Here is a 15301-nt window from a genome sequence, read left to right on the forward strand (position 1 = left end):
TTAATTTAAACATTCCCAAACCACAAACTACTGCATCTTTGGCTGAATATGTATTTACTGTGTTTGCAGTAATTCCCTGCTTATAAGGAATGAAAATAGGGAAAAGCAAGTTGTATTTTGTTGTGCTGTGGCCAGGGCCAGATTAAAGCAGGGCCTCAGGTTCGGAGGGTCACCAAAATAAATATATTATATATATAATACAATATCTAAAACATGAATAAGTAGTGTGTGACTGTATGGATCAGAACAACAGGTCTGTTTAACCACACCCTACTGTGCTGGAGGAGCAGAGACTGCCTGAGCATATGACTTGACCTGCAATCAAGTCACGTGCCACTTTGATCAGGTGTGCTGTGGCGCGAACGTGACGCAGACGCAGATCAGAACCTGTAAATGTCTGACAAAGCAGCACCTAGGAAGTAGCAGAAACAGAACAAGTACAGTGTCATCACGAAGAAGATATGTTAAACAAAACACCAATGCTGCTATTTTAATACAATACCAACAAATGTATGTAAAGGTACCAGTACTTCGGAAAATACATTGGAGAGAAATCAGGAGGAGGAAACAACCTAGGTTTATATGGATTACAGTGGGGCAATCTCCATGGAAAAATAAAAATAAGTCTCACCTTTATCTCACTCTGTTTTGGTAGTAGTTTCAGGTTGTGTGTGTTTCCATGTAGTTTTCTTTTAGAATGAGAAATTCTTGTTCCAAATGCAAATAAACTAATTCATATTAAAATACAGGAGGCTGTGTTTGTGCCTGAGTTCCAATTTGGCCTTGCGCAATTTACTGATATCGTATAGCTTTATTAAACCGGGTTTCCATGAAATTTTTAGGTTGTCTTAAAACACAGTCTGCCTCATTTGGTCCCCAGAAAAACAAAAAAAACAGACAAGCTGTAGCGTTACACAAATAATAATAATAATAAAAAACAATATAAGAAAGTGTTGCGTACTATCCTTGTATTATTGCTAAACATTTTTTGACTGTATATACATTTACTACAAACCTATTATACACATACATATTTGTAAGAGATAAGGACAACACATTTCCAGATAACTTGGTTTTACGACAAAAGAGTCTGCACTTCCCATTTTGTATTTGAAACTGCCAGTAACTACCGCTGTGGCCATTGCTCATTTTCAAAACTGGCGCTAATTCAAATATCGAATCAAGTCAAATATTGATCAGCGAAGACTGAATAATTTGACATTAATGTTAATCGAGTGTGGTGGTAGTAAAACAGTAAAGGGAAGCAAATTAATATGCAAAGAGAGGCCCCAAAAACGATAACAGCCCCAGGCCCCCATTAAACTTAATCCGGCCCTGGTTGTGGCAAAGCTAGTGGCAGTGGGTATGAAACTTGGAATGGAACCATGTTTTGGTCCCAGATTTTCTTACTAGAACATGTCCTTATTTTCCAAACATTCCATTATTTTGTTTTGATGACAACATATCAGAACAATACCATTTATAATAGTGCTAATGACCTCTGTGTTGTTTCTTAACTGTCAGGTGAATGACCGGTTGGTTGTTGAGGGCCTTCAGCCTTCACCCTGCTGCCTTAAGCCCAGCATACACGATGAGACTACAGATCCTGTAATGCTCCTTTTTAGCTTTTGCTGTATTCCTACCTGTGTTATTCTGGAGCAAAGGGACCTGTTACTGCACTGTTGAAGTGACATAAATGCAACACTACAGGATATGTAATCTTCTCTAAGGTCATGTAATTCTTTTCCTGATTGCGCTGCTTCACCAATTGTATTATCTTGTAACTAAAAGGGATGGCTATCTGTGGCAGGGTGTCCTGCCCTGGTGCGTATTTTTGTGTTATATGTTGTATGTGGTGTGTATGTATTGGTGCACGGAGTGTGGGTTATCACGGGTGATTTAAAATACATAGTTGTATTTAGGCACAAGGATGGCAGATAAAGTGTGTATTAGTATGTGGGCACAGGGATTGCACAGATTAGTTCACATACTGGGATTCAAGTGAATGATTAATTAGTAATTGAATCCCGGCACAGCTGTATATATAGATGCATGAATCACTCACTGTGGGTGGGTGTTCAGTGAGGAGAGAATGAGAGTCGAGAGGTACAGAAAAGAATCACAATTGTTATTCGTGCTAACTTTAATTCACCATGTTACTTGTTTTGATTTGTCTCACCATGTTTGTTTAGTGTCTGTTTGTTTTGGTCAACGTGTCATTTACTTTGGTGTCTCAGTGTTTTTTTTGTTTAAATCTTTTATTTATAATAAGCCGGCACAACAGCACATTTCACTCAGCAGTCCTGTCTACTTCCTGGCCTGATGATACCGCGAGCTGAGTTTCTTATGCATATCACTAAACATAAGTATTATTCTGATGGCAGTCGACCGAGCCGTCTGCTTACTCTAACTTTAAAATGTCAGGAAAGTAGACTCAATATCCAATAGATTAACTCCCCTGTAAAGTGTCTTCTTTCCAACCCAAAGGATATTAACAATCCTCTCCTGACTCATGTCAAGCTTTCTTGCAAAACTTGAACCTTCCCAATATTTCTCCAGAGGAGGCTGAGCAGCTGGACTCCCCAATTTTATTACATGAATTGTATCAAGCCGTGAAATCTGCTAAAAAGAGGGCGCTCTCCTGGAATTGATGGATTACCAGTTGAGTTGTATTTAACATTGTGGGATAGATATACTGGGCCCTATCTGGCTATCCACCATAAATTCTGCCCTTGCAAAAGGCTGCTTCCATCGAGATTGTAATACTGCACTAATTACAGTGCTCCCTAAACCTGGCAAAGACCTTCATGAATGAGCAAGCTATTGTCCAATTTCCTAAATAAACGTGGATATAAAAATAAATGCCTGAGTAATTGCACTTCTTTTGGAGAAAGGTTATTAATGGTCTAATTAACCCTGATCAAACTTGTTTTATTAAGGGTCGATTAGCTTCTGATAATTTTCGTTGCTTACTGCATGTTATTGCTGAAGCTGGGAAAATGAAATCACACAGTTTGCTATTATTTCTTGATGCTGAAATAGCTTTCAATCATTCGGAATGGCAGTAATTATGGTGTATTTTGAAGAGATTCGCTTTACAGTTGTGTGAAAGGGATGCCAGCTGGTTCCCAACATTCCATTATTTTGTTTTGATGACAAAATATCAGAACAATACCTTTTATAATAGTGCTAATGACCTCTGTGTTGTTTTTTAACTCTCAGGTGAATGCCAGCTGGTTGTTGAGGGCCTTCAGCCTTCACCTCACTGCCTTAAGCCCAGCGTGGAAACATGTTTCCAGAAGCAAGGACAAAGGACATAACACAGGAATAGAGTAATGTGGACAAGGGAGCGGATCCTAAATCGTGAGGAGAGAGGGGCGGACCATAATCTTTTAAATGAGCTACGCTTAAGTTACCACAATTTTGTTTGTATGGATCCAAACACTTTTGAGGAGCTGCAGAGGCTTGTAGGACCACGGATAACCCGAAACAACACTACAATGCATCAGTGTACATATCAATAAAACAACTGACAGTAGCAGGATTCCAAACTACGTCATCTTCTGTAGAAGTCATCATCTTGCATAGTCACATGATCAATGACTCATCCTCATAGAGTCTCTCCTGATCGGCTAAAGGCTAAATGTTTTTTGAAAATGTTTCTCAAAGTAGAACCCTGGCCTACTCTGGGAATCATGTTTCTTTGTTTCAGGAAATATGGAAACATCCAGCATACACAAGGAAACATTTTGTCTTGAAACATGTTTCTGGAAAAATGGTTCCTCGTGTATGTTGGGCTTTAGAACTCCAAGTCGGTCATTAACACTTAAATAACTTCTTTATTACTTAATCTTACTGCTTTTAGGCAAACAACTATGCATTTTCTTTGTCACACTCTGTCCACATCATTTTGGTTAACATGAAAATATGTACAGTACCTGGAGGCCTCGCTTTCCTTTCTCCCCAGTTGGGCCACGGATGTTATTATTAGCCCCAGGCACTCCCTAAAGAAAGAAAAACATATATATTATCATTACGTTAATGTTTACAGGCCAGACATTCAGAAATTCTATGCCTGATGTCAATGCCTGATGCATTCATACAGTATCTGCAATGTGTACCGAAGGTGACTTCTGAGTGTATTCCAAAAATACAACACTATTTATGAACTATGTTCTATGGCTCTATTTAATCAAACTTCAACTGGTTATTGCAGCCCAAACAATATAGCAATTGTAGTTATGCAACAATTACACTTTAATATCAAATATCTGATGAAGGAGGCTCCCGAGCGGCGCATCCAGTAAAGGCACTCTGCGTAGAGTGCAGGATGCACCGTATAGCCTGGAGATCGCAGGTTCGAATCCAGGCACTACCGTCTGTAACCGGGGGTTCCTAGGAGGCGGTGCACAAATGGCAGAGTGTCGCCCAGGTAAGGAGGGCTTAGGTCGGCAGAGGAATCCACGGTTCATCGCACACCAGCGGCCCCTGTGGCCAATAGGGTGCCTGCGGTTCTACAGTGGAGCCATCAGATCTGTGTTGTCTCCGGTACTATAGGTCTGGTGGCCTCGCAGTGGAAAAAATGACGGATTGGCAGGAGCACGGTTCAGAGGATGCGTGTTCCAGACTCTGTTTTCTGAGTCACCGCGGGGGTTGCAACGGTGAACTGGGGTACAAATAACAATTGGGCATTCCAAATTGGGGAGAAAACCGGGGTAAAAAAACACTGGCAACGACTAAAATTAAAAAAAGAAAAAATCTGATGAAGGCAATAGACCTGTTATGGTAACAAACTCAATTTCCTCGATACATTTCTTCATTCCGACCAAGTTCTTGATGAATTGACACAAGATGGTTGTTTCTATGCTGGATTTCCTAACCTTGATTTGCATCATTGCCGCTCACAGAGCCGATATCTTTCAATGTAATTCATACGCCTCCAAAGCTAAATGAAAGTCTGGGGCACAATAATACTTGGAAAGTTCCCATCAACTTATTACAGTTTTCTATTTATACTGGATGTACCTTGGGCACGACATTTTTGGCATGTAAAATTGGATGAGCAGTAGTCTAGTGCTACCTCTTGGGATTCATTGCTATCCCCATGTAAACTACACACTGGCTGTTATGTTTATTTTGAAAATCACCCGTTTGCAGAAGGCTCTAGTTTATGACCCTGAAACATTTGTGATCTGACAGATGAATGAGCGTTTTGAGTCAAGATGACTTATGTAGTATTAAATGTTGGATGAATAAAGGAGAATATAATTTTGCCCTGTGGACCTAGCAATCTTGTAGATATTAATAAGGCCCTCGACTCATTTTTGAGGACCACGGAAGTGTAGAGGTACTTACTGGGTCTCCTCGCAAACCAGGATCTCCTCGTTCTCCTAAAGGTCCGTTTGGACCTGGAATGCCCTAAAACAACAATGATTAATATATATAAAACCAGTAAGCTGCTGCATTGGCCTGTGCTGAATATGTTAGGTCAGGAGTTGATTACAACTGTTTAAAGAAAACAAATGAAACCAATATATAGATAGAATTGTATGGGGTCAGTACTTATTATTACACTGTATTATATGTCTTGAGTTGGTTCGGGGCAGTAATGCATTATCAGTCCAAAACCAGCTGTACTGTAAAGTTTCAGATAGGAAAGCATAATAAAGTAAAAAGACGGATATTACAGGAAGGTATTTTTGCATTTTTGCATATTTTTTGCAATAAAGCATTTTATTACCATGGTAACACAAAATATATAAAATATTATTACCGGTTTTCCAGGGTTTCCTTTTTCTCCCTTTTGACCAGGCAACCCACCATCACCCTATAAATGAATGTCAATTTACATTGAATATGTGGGTTTATTCAAATAAAATTAGTCATGTTGAATGCTTCTAATTTGTTATGAAGCACAGATAAAATATACTTACATCCTGTCCCTGAATCCCATCTAGTGCCTGCTCCCCTTCTTCTCCCTGAAATAGACCCATCATCATCAGCCAGAATTCTTAAAGAAGCTCACTGTGTAGTATGTTGTGTGATAAGCTTCCTTCTGGGTTGAATTATTAAGATAAAAAGATTACCTTTTGTCCTGGAATACCCCTTACTCCCTGTTAAAAGAAAAAGAAAAAGAGAATTTTCAACAAGCAGAACGTAATGCTTTAAATATTGTATACAACACTCTACATACGGTATACAGTGCTGTGTTTATCATTAATTACTGTACCAGCTACACCATGCACAGCAGGGCCCTTGCACCCAGGGTTCATGAAGAACACCACTTTTGAAAGCCACAGCATCCCTACCTACAAGCACATATTCCACTGAGTGTGACAAAGTGGTTTGCAGTGCGCCAGTGTGGCTGTGATGCAATGCTTAAACAGATGACAGACAACAAAGCTCACGGTCCAAACAATCCTCCGCCCCCTTTCTATATGGCCGACTTCCACCTTTCCCTGGAATTAATTGCCAAACCATCCAGTCTGGGGCACACTGTTCCCTTTACACAGCGTCCTCACAGGTGGGGAGGGAGATTTATAACCAAGATTCATTCTTTCTCTGTCACACTGAGCTTAAAATATATGAATAAACTGAGCAATTACTTACCTTTAAACCTCTGAAGCCTACACAACCTGACAATCCTTGAGTTCCATTTAGACCAGGAGGGCCTCTGCCACCCTAATCAATAATAACATAAAAGAACACTTTGATTGGATGATAGCAATGGCTAGTAATGCTATAATAGTAGGTATTAAAACAGCAGTACAAAGTCAAGAGAAAGACATATGCATTTTACTGTTTAAGTAATATGCCTTCTGTTTGTGTGTGTATTTCAAGTTAGTAATTATTGTATGCTATGGTATTCTTCATAGGGTAGCATACAAAGGGATGCATTATACAAGAGTTTCTCCTTACATTAAAGATGTACTCTAAGGTGTGCACAACTTACAGGAGTTCCTTCTTCACCTGGATGTCCATGGCGTCCAACAGAGCCTTTGCTTCCCTGAGAAATGAAAAGAAACAAACATGATTTAGAAAATGTAACTATGGCACAATACAATAGATACATTTAATTGTCTTCATATTCAGAAACAATAATTTTAAAATAAGAACCAAACAATTTACAAATGTAAATAAAAGTAAAAAATGAATATGTATAAATGATACAAGTATATTTTATATTCTTTGACACACAATAACTTACAGACAGTACTGAAGACTCAAAAACAAAGATAGATACAAAAACAAAGTTGTAGGTTACCACCTTTTGTCCTTTTGGTCCATATTTGCCAATGGGACCTTCATCTCCTAAGCATTTACAGCATATATCACAGCATGACTTTTCAGCAACTTGGTCCTAAAACAGAAATACCTCAACATTAAGATACAAGCACCAAATGTGTCATAATTGGCAGCAAAAGTAAGTAATATATGTTGTTACAAACCTACAGCTTGCTCAGAAATATTTTACCATTTACATTATTTACAGTGTTCATTTTTGACATGGTAAAAAATACCAACACAGAGGTCTACTTCTTGTTATTTCTGTCTCCCAGTGTACCAAAAAGGTCTATTTCTACAAGATCCTCTGTGTATTTTAAACTATTATTCATCTGCATTTTATGAACATATCAGGTAGCACCCACAACAGTTGCCGATTTATTATTCAGTAATTATTATTTAAACAGTGTGCTGCAAACACATTTTCTTATACAGAAAAAAAAAACATCCTTTTTCTTTAATATTTGTGTTGGGAGCAACCAGAAGAATTATGCAATAAACAGTATTCAGTAGGGCTGTGCTGATACAGAAGCCATTTCTTTTAACACGTTTTAGTTTTGGGGTATTAATTGGAGTAACTTTGTGTTAATTACACAACACAAAACAAAGTGTTCCATCGTTTATTCTTGCTTACACAATATCTATCTGACAGTGTGATTTAACATAGAACCTGCCATGATCATATTAACTAAAACCATGCATATTTTATCTGTGCCTTTTATCTGTTTCATATAGAATCAATTAACATTCAAGGGAATTACCCAGATTTTGTGAGTATTTGCACAGCCCTAGTAGTCAGTACACTGCTGTATATTCTACACATTTATAAAACCACTAGAACAACATTAGTACTTTTTAAAGTTTTGCATAACTTACAATTAGTTTATTTAAAGTTCTGGATAAATCTCGGTTTCCAATGGTCAACTGTGGTTTGTATCTAAATCCTCTTCCGAACTCAATGTGCTGAATATTATCAATAGCTGATGTTCCTTCTAAAGCAACTGTGATAAGGGCATTCAATCCTGTAAAAATAAAGAAGTAAATCATAGTGAACTGATGTGGAGTTGAAACCAGTGGCGTGCCGTCAGGACCTTCAAGGTATTCTCTGCTGACCAGACAGTGCCAAGTAAACCGTCAGTCAAATGACATTACGTTGCCTCACTCACTTGCGTACAATGTGCTTGCTTATACTATGAAGCATACTACTCTAATTATTATTTGTTCATTTGTCTGACACCTTTATCCAAAATGACTTACAGGGTTTACTGGAGGTTTTTTAAGAGTCTAGGGGTTTCCTGAAGGGGATGTGATCAGCCAATAAGAGATCTGCATTTCTCCCACATAAGTCTAAAACAATGATCAGACACTAGAAAAAAAACAGTTGAGGATATTCTCTGTTTCAGTTGAAGGGCTTGAGTGAGTTTAACCAATAAGCGAGTCGAAGAATGTCCTTTTTTTAGACAGGTGACCAATCAGGAGTGAGCAGAGGAGGGCCATAAATCTCCCAGGGTATTCTCTGCCTCACTTGAAGGCCCTGCTTTAGCAACCAATGGGAAAGTCAAAGCTCTGATAGCTGACCAATCATTAGTGAGCAACCCCAAAACATGAATATTCCTTGGTTAGCACTGCAGTTAGGAGGATAGCTGGATTTGCACGATATTGCTTATAAATAGACATTGATAAATACAAATACCTTTACAACAACTAATTATTTCGAATTATATTTTGCACTAAAATAAAAAAAATGTGAGAAAACTGAGACATCATAGTCGATTTGGTTACGAATCCTTTTTCAAGGAAAACTTTCTCTGAAAAATTGGAGATTGTTAAAAAAGGGAGATATACACCACAGATCCCCGAGCTGACACAGGAAGGGAAAGGATATACTCGGCACTTTCAGAATTCAAATTATGAAAGGTATCTGTGGTTTACAGGTAGCTGCCACAAAAAAAGGAGGGAGGTAGGAGGGGGGGGGGGGGGGGTGCGATGACTCTGCTACCCCAGTCCATTTTGTCACGCCACTGGTTGAAACATATTTTTATTAATATGAACTACACACACAACTTGACTGTATTAGCACACATGTATATTCTGTAGAACCTGTTATATCCAATTAAATTAGTTCCAGGGGTCCATCGGATAGGTAAAATATCGTATCTTTGAGGGAGTCATTATACTACATAGTAGTTGCTTTATTAACATTGGGGTATTCTAAATTAACAATGTGAGGAGCATTAGTAGAACCATGGTGTATTTCGGGGGTCTGGAACTGGGACTCAACATTTAATTACCTGTCTAAATCATAGCCAGCTTCCTAATTCACGTCTTGCTTTTCAGTTTGCGGTTACCACGCAGACTTGCAGACCCAATCTTAAAACAAACCTTGTTTTCAATCGGTTTAAAAATGACTGCTCACCCGAGGCAGCTTTCCTTTACATCTGACTCAAATGAAGAATTGTTCTCTCCTTCTGGCTGTCTTCCTTCAACAAAAAATCCACCGGAAAAACTTCAAAGAAATTCTCCCATCCTGCTTCTCCTTCATTTGACAATGCTGCTGCTTCAACCTCTGTTTATACAGCTGTGCCTGCTGCCAATCCTTTTCACTGCTCTAAACGCATTAGACCTCAGGGTGATTCTCCAGTATAACTTTTTTTACAAAGATTGGCCCATCGACAAACTCGTGAAAGCTCTTTTCAAAAAAGTCTCAGCAGAGATCCAAACTAGTCAGTTCACACAGCACTCCTGCTGCATTGCAAGCTCCACTCGCCTCCGATTCAGCAACTACAACCCCTCAGTTTTCAATTTCATCTAATCCATAGGATTAGTATCTGATCGCCTGGATGCACTAGATAGCAGAATCACTCGCTTAGAACCAGCAGCCATTACTTCCTCATCAATGGCAACAACAACAGCGTTCGTCTCTCCCACTGCTTCAGCCATGCCCACACCTACTCTAGAGTTGCCAATTTTCACTCTAGAGACCGCCTCTGGTTTAGGAACCTCCTCAGCTTCAGTTGTGCATTGCCACTTTCTCTCTCCTTAACTGAGACGCAAAATTATTGACGGTACAGACGTTAATTTGGTCTCTATTCTTATTGCAACCTCAGAATTTCTTGATCACAGGGTAGTTGACTGTGGAGATCTGTTTGTTACTCTAAAATCTAAAATCGGGGGCTCCCGAGTGGCGCATCCAGTAAAAGCACTCGCTAGAGTGCAGGATGCGCTCTATAGCCTGGACGTTGCCGGTTCGAGTCCAGACTATTCCACAGCCGACCGTGGACAGGAGCTCCCAGGGTGGGGCACTCAATTGGCCGAGCGTCGCCCGGGGGGAGGGAGAGTTAGGTCGGCCAGGGTGTCCGGCCAGCGACCCCTGTAGTCTGGCCGGGCGCCTGCGGGCTTGCCTGTAAGCTGCCCAGAGCTGCGTTGTCCTCCGACGCTGTAGCTCTGAGGCGGCTGCACGGTGAGTTCACAGTGTGTAAAGAAGCGGGCGGCTGACGGCACACGCTTCGGAGGACAGCGTGTGTTCATCTTCGCCCCTCCCGAGTCAGCACAGGGGTGGTAGCGGTGAGCTGAGCCTAAAAAAATAATTGGGCATTTCAAATTGGGGAGAAAATAATAAAAAACTAATTGGTAACGACTAAATCATTAAAAAAAAAAAAAAATTAATCTAAAATCGGCTGTGTAAAAACTCTCTGAGAATTTGTGGTTGCATTTTCTGTTTTTTGAAATGTCCTTTGTGAAGTTTATGCTCACCGACGACAAGAACTGGACTCATATTTATTTAACATAATTTCGGTCAGATATGGCAGTACCATTTTTTATGAGTATCATAAAGCTTTTTCAGCCAAAGCAGCATCTCGGTTAGCATCTCTCATCAGCCTCAAATTATTCTCCCTCTGATCTCGACAACATCTCGACAATGTTCATTCTTCAGCTCTGCCTGCTTTTTCAACAAGCAAGGATTCTCATGGAAGACCCATCAAATATTCTGGTGGTAGACAGCTGTGCAATAATTTCAATTCCTCATTCTGCATTTCCAAAGGATGCTGTTTTTACATATGTGCAGTTTCTGTGGTGATGCTCATTCACATTCCATCTGCCCTCTCTCATCTAAATGACAGCCCCTCTAGCTGAAGCACTCCTAGAAATCAGGTCTCTCTTGTCGGCTTCTCAGATGTCTGGCCTCCAGAAATCAAAAATCTTCCTCCTCAGCTTAAATCCACAGCCTTACTTGAAGTATTCCCAAATGTCATTGCAGCCTGTCTTTGAGGCCCATTTTGGCAAAAAAAATAATAATCTTTTGTGACTATCAATCTGCTGTTCATTTTATTAATAAAGGCCGTTCCTCTTCCCCTCTAATTATGCAACTTCTTCGCCAGCGAGTCTGGATTTGAGTTATCAATTTTATTTTGAAAGCCCAACACCTTCCAGGTATCACTAATAACACTGGTGACGCTCTTCTAGTTAATTCAGACGTCTGGCTCCCTCAGCTCAACCTTTCTCTCTACTCATTCCTCCATTCAGCAAACTGTTTTTCAACTACGTTTACAGTTGCAGACTTCTGTCTTCAACTCATTCTAAAGCTGCTCTTCCTCCCCAATCCTATTCTCCCATTCATTCTATATAGATGTAATAACATCAGCAGCCAAAGTAAAAAATCAACCAGTCCTTCCTCAGCGGTGGAATCTTTAATTTGCTCTTCTCTCCTGATATTATTTCACTAAACAAAGTATTACTAGCATGCCCGGAGTGGGGGCCTTCTCTCCGCCAGGACCACCAGAGATTTTCTCCCACATAATATATATATATATATATTATGGCAAAGTCATAGAAAGGCGCTATATAAATTATAGGAGGTTGGGGCTGAAACATACGTTCTAGAATAGTTTATATAAGTAATTAATACATTGGTTTGTTGTCTTTTAGACTTTTGAATGTGTTTCATTAGCATTATATTATTAGTTGAACAATGAGTGGGTCGAGATGTTCATGTTCGTGTTTTCAGTTAGCAAGTGTCGAGCTAACTAAAAATAACTAAATACCAAACAGTGCATTGCAAGGAACCAAGTGAGTGGGTTGAGCTGCAGTTTACTGGAACTAAGGGGTCTATTCATAAAGGGTTAACACCTGTCGAAATGAGAAAACAGGAGTACATGATCGGATTTCGTCCATAGCCGCCTATTTAACGTCTGTCAAGGCATGTTTTTATCGAATTGAGAGAAAGGTTAACGATTACCTCATTAGCATAAAGTTGTCATCGGTCCTGAGCGTCAACCTGCGCTCAAGAGTGAACGACAGCAAAATGCTGTTGATAACTAGGAGTTATTGAACGCTTTCTACAGTCAAGTCTAAACTAACGACAGCCTCGGCAGACTATTTTATTTAAGACCTATTTTATTACTACACTTGCTCTGTTATACAGTTTGACATCCCCATGATGATAGTAGTTTGCTACCCTCAAGGTAGTAGGCTACTGTCTGTGCAACAGCTACCGACGACAACCAGGGAACATTAATAATGCTGATGATGTCATCAAAAAGAGGCAGATTTTCGTTCTTGAGCTATTGTATAACCATTCATAAAGTGCATTACGACAGTCACACGTATTCTCAGATCATTTTATGAATAGCAATATGGACGACTTTCATTTGTTTTAAACAAAATTCATTTTATTATGTCAGTCGGCAAGTACTTTTATGAATAGGGCCCTAAGGGTTGTGTCTCTGAGTCGAAGTGAACAGAGAAAAGTTAAACTTACAAATAATAACACCGGCACACAGTAGTGAAGTCCAAAAAAGATTAACCCTTTATAATAAATCCATCCATCACATCTAACACATTGCTCTGCTACTGGTGGACTCCTGCGCTAAAAGCATTGCCCCCATACTTATATGGTCTAACCAACCAATCAGCGTTGGTACCCTTGGCACCCTTTTTCCCTTACATGGAAACCTCTGTTTAAAACACAGTGTACAGGTTTGATTTTAGTTAACCCTTTACAAGGAATGCAATATCCCACACTAAGGATCAACACAAAGGCACTGCTTAGTGCTGCTGCCACGGAGAGAAAGCACTAACCCGGCTTGTCATTGTTGTTAACACAGCCATATATATATATATCACATGTAATTCCAGTTTCCACAAATTGTTACATACCTTCCATTCGAAGCTTTTCTGACACATCCTTGAGTTCCTCCACAGCATCATCTAATCCATCAGTAAAAATCAGTAATACCTGCCAAACATATATTTTAAACATCAACAAATGCTCTATAGTGCTGCTAAATACCAAGTCAAACTCATATTCCATTACACTCATTACAAGCCATCAGTCAGCTATTTAAACCATTTACACTTTTTGTTTAAACATTATACCACCTCATCACCACCTCTAATTGCATTTCTCACTGGGGGGCAGGTGAAGCGCACCATCCCGCCATGGAGGCTTGGCAGTGAACCCAAGCAGGAAACGCTACCTACAAAGCTTCCACTAGATTTAATCCAGTATTTTTCTCAAACAATTACATTAATCTTATATTGAGAAATAGTGATCGCTGACACTCAGATTAAACTTTGTAGTAATATACACACTACAAATGTACATAGATTGTTGAGGCACTGACCTACACACCTTTCACAGTCATTAAACATAAAATACCAGAGTTGTTGTATGTGTGCAATGTTAAGCCGAGGGGACACAAGTGTACATGTTGGCAGAAAACTGTTGAAAGGCAGTTTAATTTTTTTTTTTTTTGTAGAAAGTGCCAACTAAGTTTTGTGCAACTTTATCAAAGGAGAGTTGATTTTGTAGAACCAACATTACATCATACAATTAGTCAACCAATGAAATGTCATGATAAGTCATGTGACTGGTTATATCACTGGTGAAATGTTGACAAATAGGGTTATCTGCAGCTTGATTTGCTGCGTCATACTGCAATAATTACAACTATATTTGAGTTCAATTTAATAAAGGCTTCTGTTTGGTCTTTTTTTTCTGTGTGAGGTCATGCACATAACCAGAGCATGACAGGAGTGAGGTAATACATTGACAATAGGTCTATGACTCGTTTTGATCAGATTCATAACTTTATTTTTCCTTTATTTTATTACAAGTAACTTAAAATACTGAACAAGTTAATAAAAATAAAACAATTTGAAATACGTTATGCACTCAATACAAACAACACTATTCTCTGGCAAAGGACGATATGAAAAGTAAAAATGTAAAGTAATGTATAGTCAGTATATAACAGCCGGCATAAACTAAGTTATTGTAGTACAGTTAAACATAAAACTTAATCAGATGTGTACAGTACCTTACTATCGATCTTGTGAGTACAACGGAGCAAAACATTATTTGATGAAAGTATGCACAGTATTTGACCGATTGAGCTGATAAACAACTCTAAAAAAAAATAATAATCAAGACTGACAAGCATTTGCTTCTATGAAGGCTCGGAGTCGTAGTGTGCTGATGATCGAGAGTTTTACAAATTCGTCTTGCCGGCTTTTCTCGCTGCCATGCTGTTGCTATGCTCTCTATGTCACTGCTATTTCTAGTATTTTTTATTGTATTTTATTTAAACAGAAGGTTGTTTGCATTATGCAATTATCCGAATTAAAATGCAATGTACAAGGGACCACGCAGCTTTATGCAATTAAGCAAATTGTGCATTTAGCCTATATGCATTTAACCGTATCATACAATAATAGAAAATGATGCATTAAAAAACTGAACCAGCTGCATGCTATGCAGTTAAGCAATTTATGCAATTATCCAGTAAGCAAATAAGTGGAGTCAACTGTATATGTGGGTTTATTGTAGAAAGGTGTTCCATGAAAGTAGAATCAACATTGTAGAAGCAACAGACGTTGTTCTACATTTTCTGGCAACATGTAGACTAGTGTCCTGTCAGCTTTAGGCTATCGGATACAACAAAATGGTCTGAATTGAATAGGTTTCTGTGTATGTTGCAAGTGATCACTGCTGTACACAAAACAAAGGTAAGAACTG

The 15301-nt window shown here is 39.1% G+C and overlaps 1 protein-coding gene across 1 annotated transcript in view; it reads right to left on the reverse strand.

The window, feature by feature from the left end:
• Window positions 1-15301, reverse strand: part of LOC117399611 (collagen alpha-6(VI) chain-like) — a 68254-nt gene that overhangs the window by 24619 nt on the left and 28334 nt on the right. Inside the window, exons 11-20 of the mRNA XM_033998901.3 lie at window positions 13441-13519; window positions 8161-8306; window positions 7268-7360; window positions 6953-7006; window positions 6610-6681; window positions 6087-6113; window positions 5934-5978; window positions 5774-5827; window positions 5356-5418; window positions 3939-4004 (exon numbers count right to left, since the gene is read on the reverse strand). Of these exons, the coding sequence (XP_033854792.3) occupies window positions 3939-4004; window positions 5356-5418; window positions 5774-5827; window positions 5934-5978; window positions 6087-6113; window positions 6610-6681; window positions 6953-7006; window positions 7268-7360; window positions 8161-8306; window positions 13441-13519 (699 nt within the window). The remainder of the gene's footprint in view (window positions 1-3938; window positions 4005-5355; window positions 5419-5773; window positions 5828-5933; window positions 5979-6086; window positions 6114-6609; window positions 6682-6952; window positions 7007-7267; window positions 7361-8160; window positions 8307-13440; window positions 13520-15301) is intronic.

This window comes from Acipenser ruthenus, chromosome 4 (assembly GCF_902713425.1).
Source record: "Acipenser ruthenus chromosome 4, fAciRut3.2 maternal haplotype, whole genome shotgun sequence".
NCBI lineage: Eukaryota > Metazoa > Chordata > Actinopteri > Acipenseriformes > Acipenseridae > Acipenser > Acipenser ruthenus.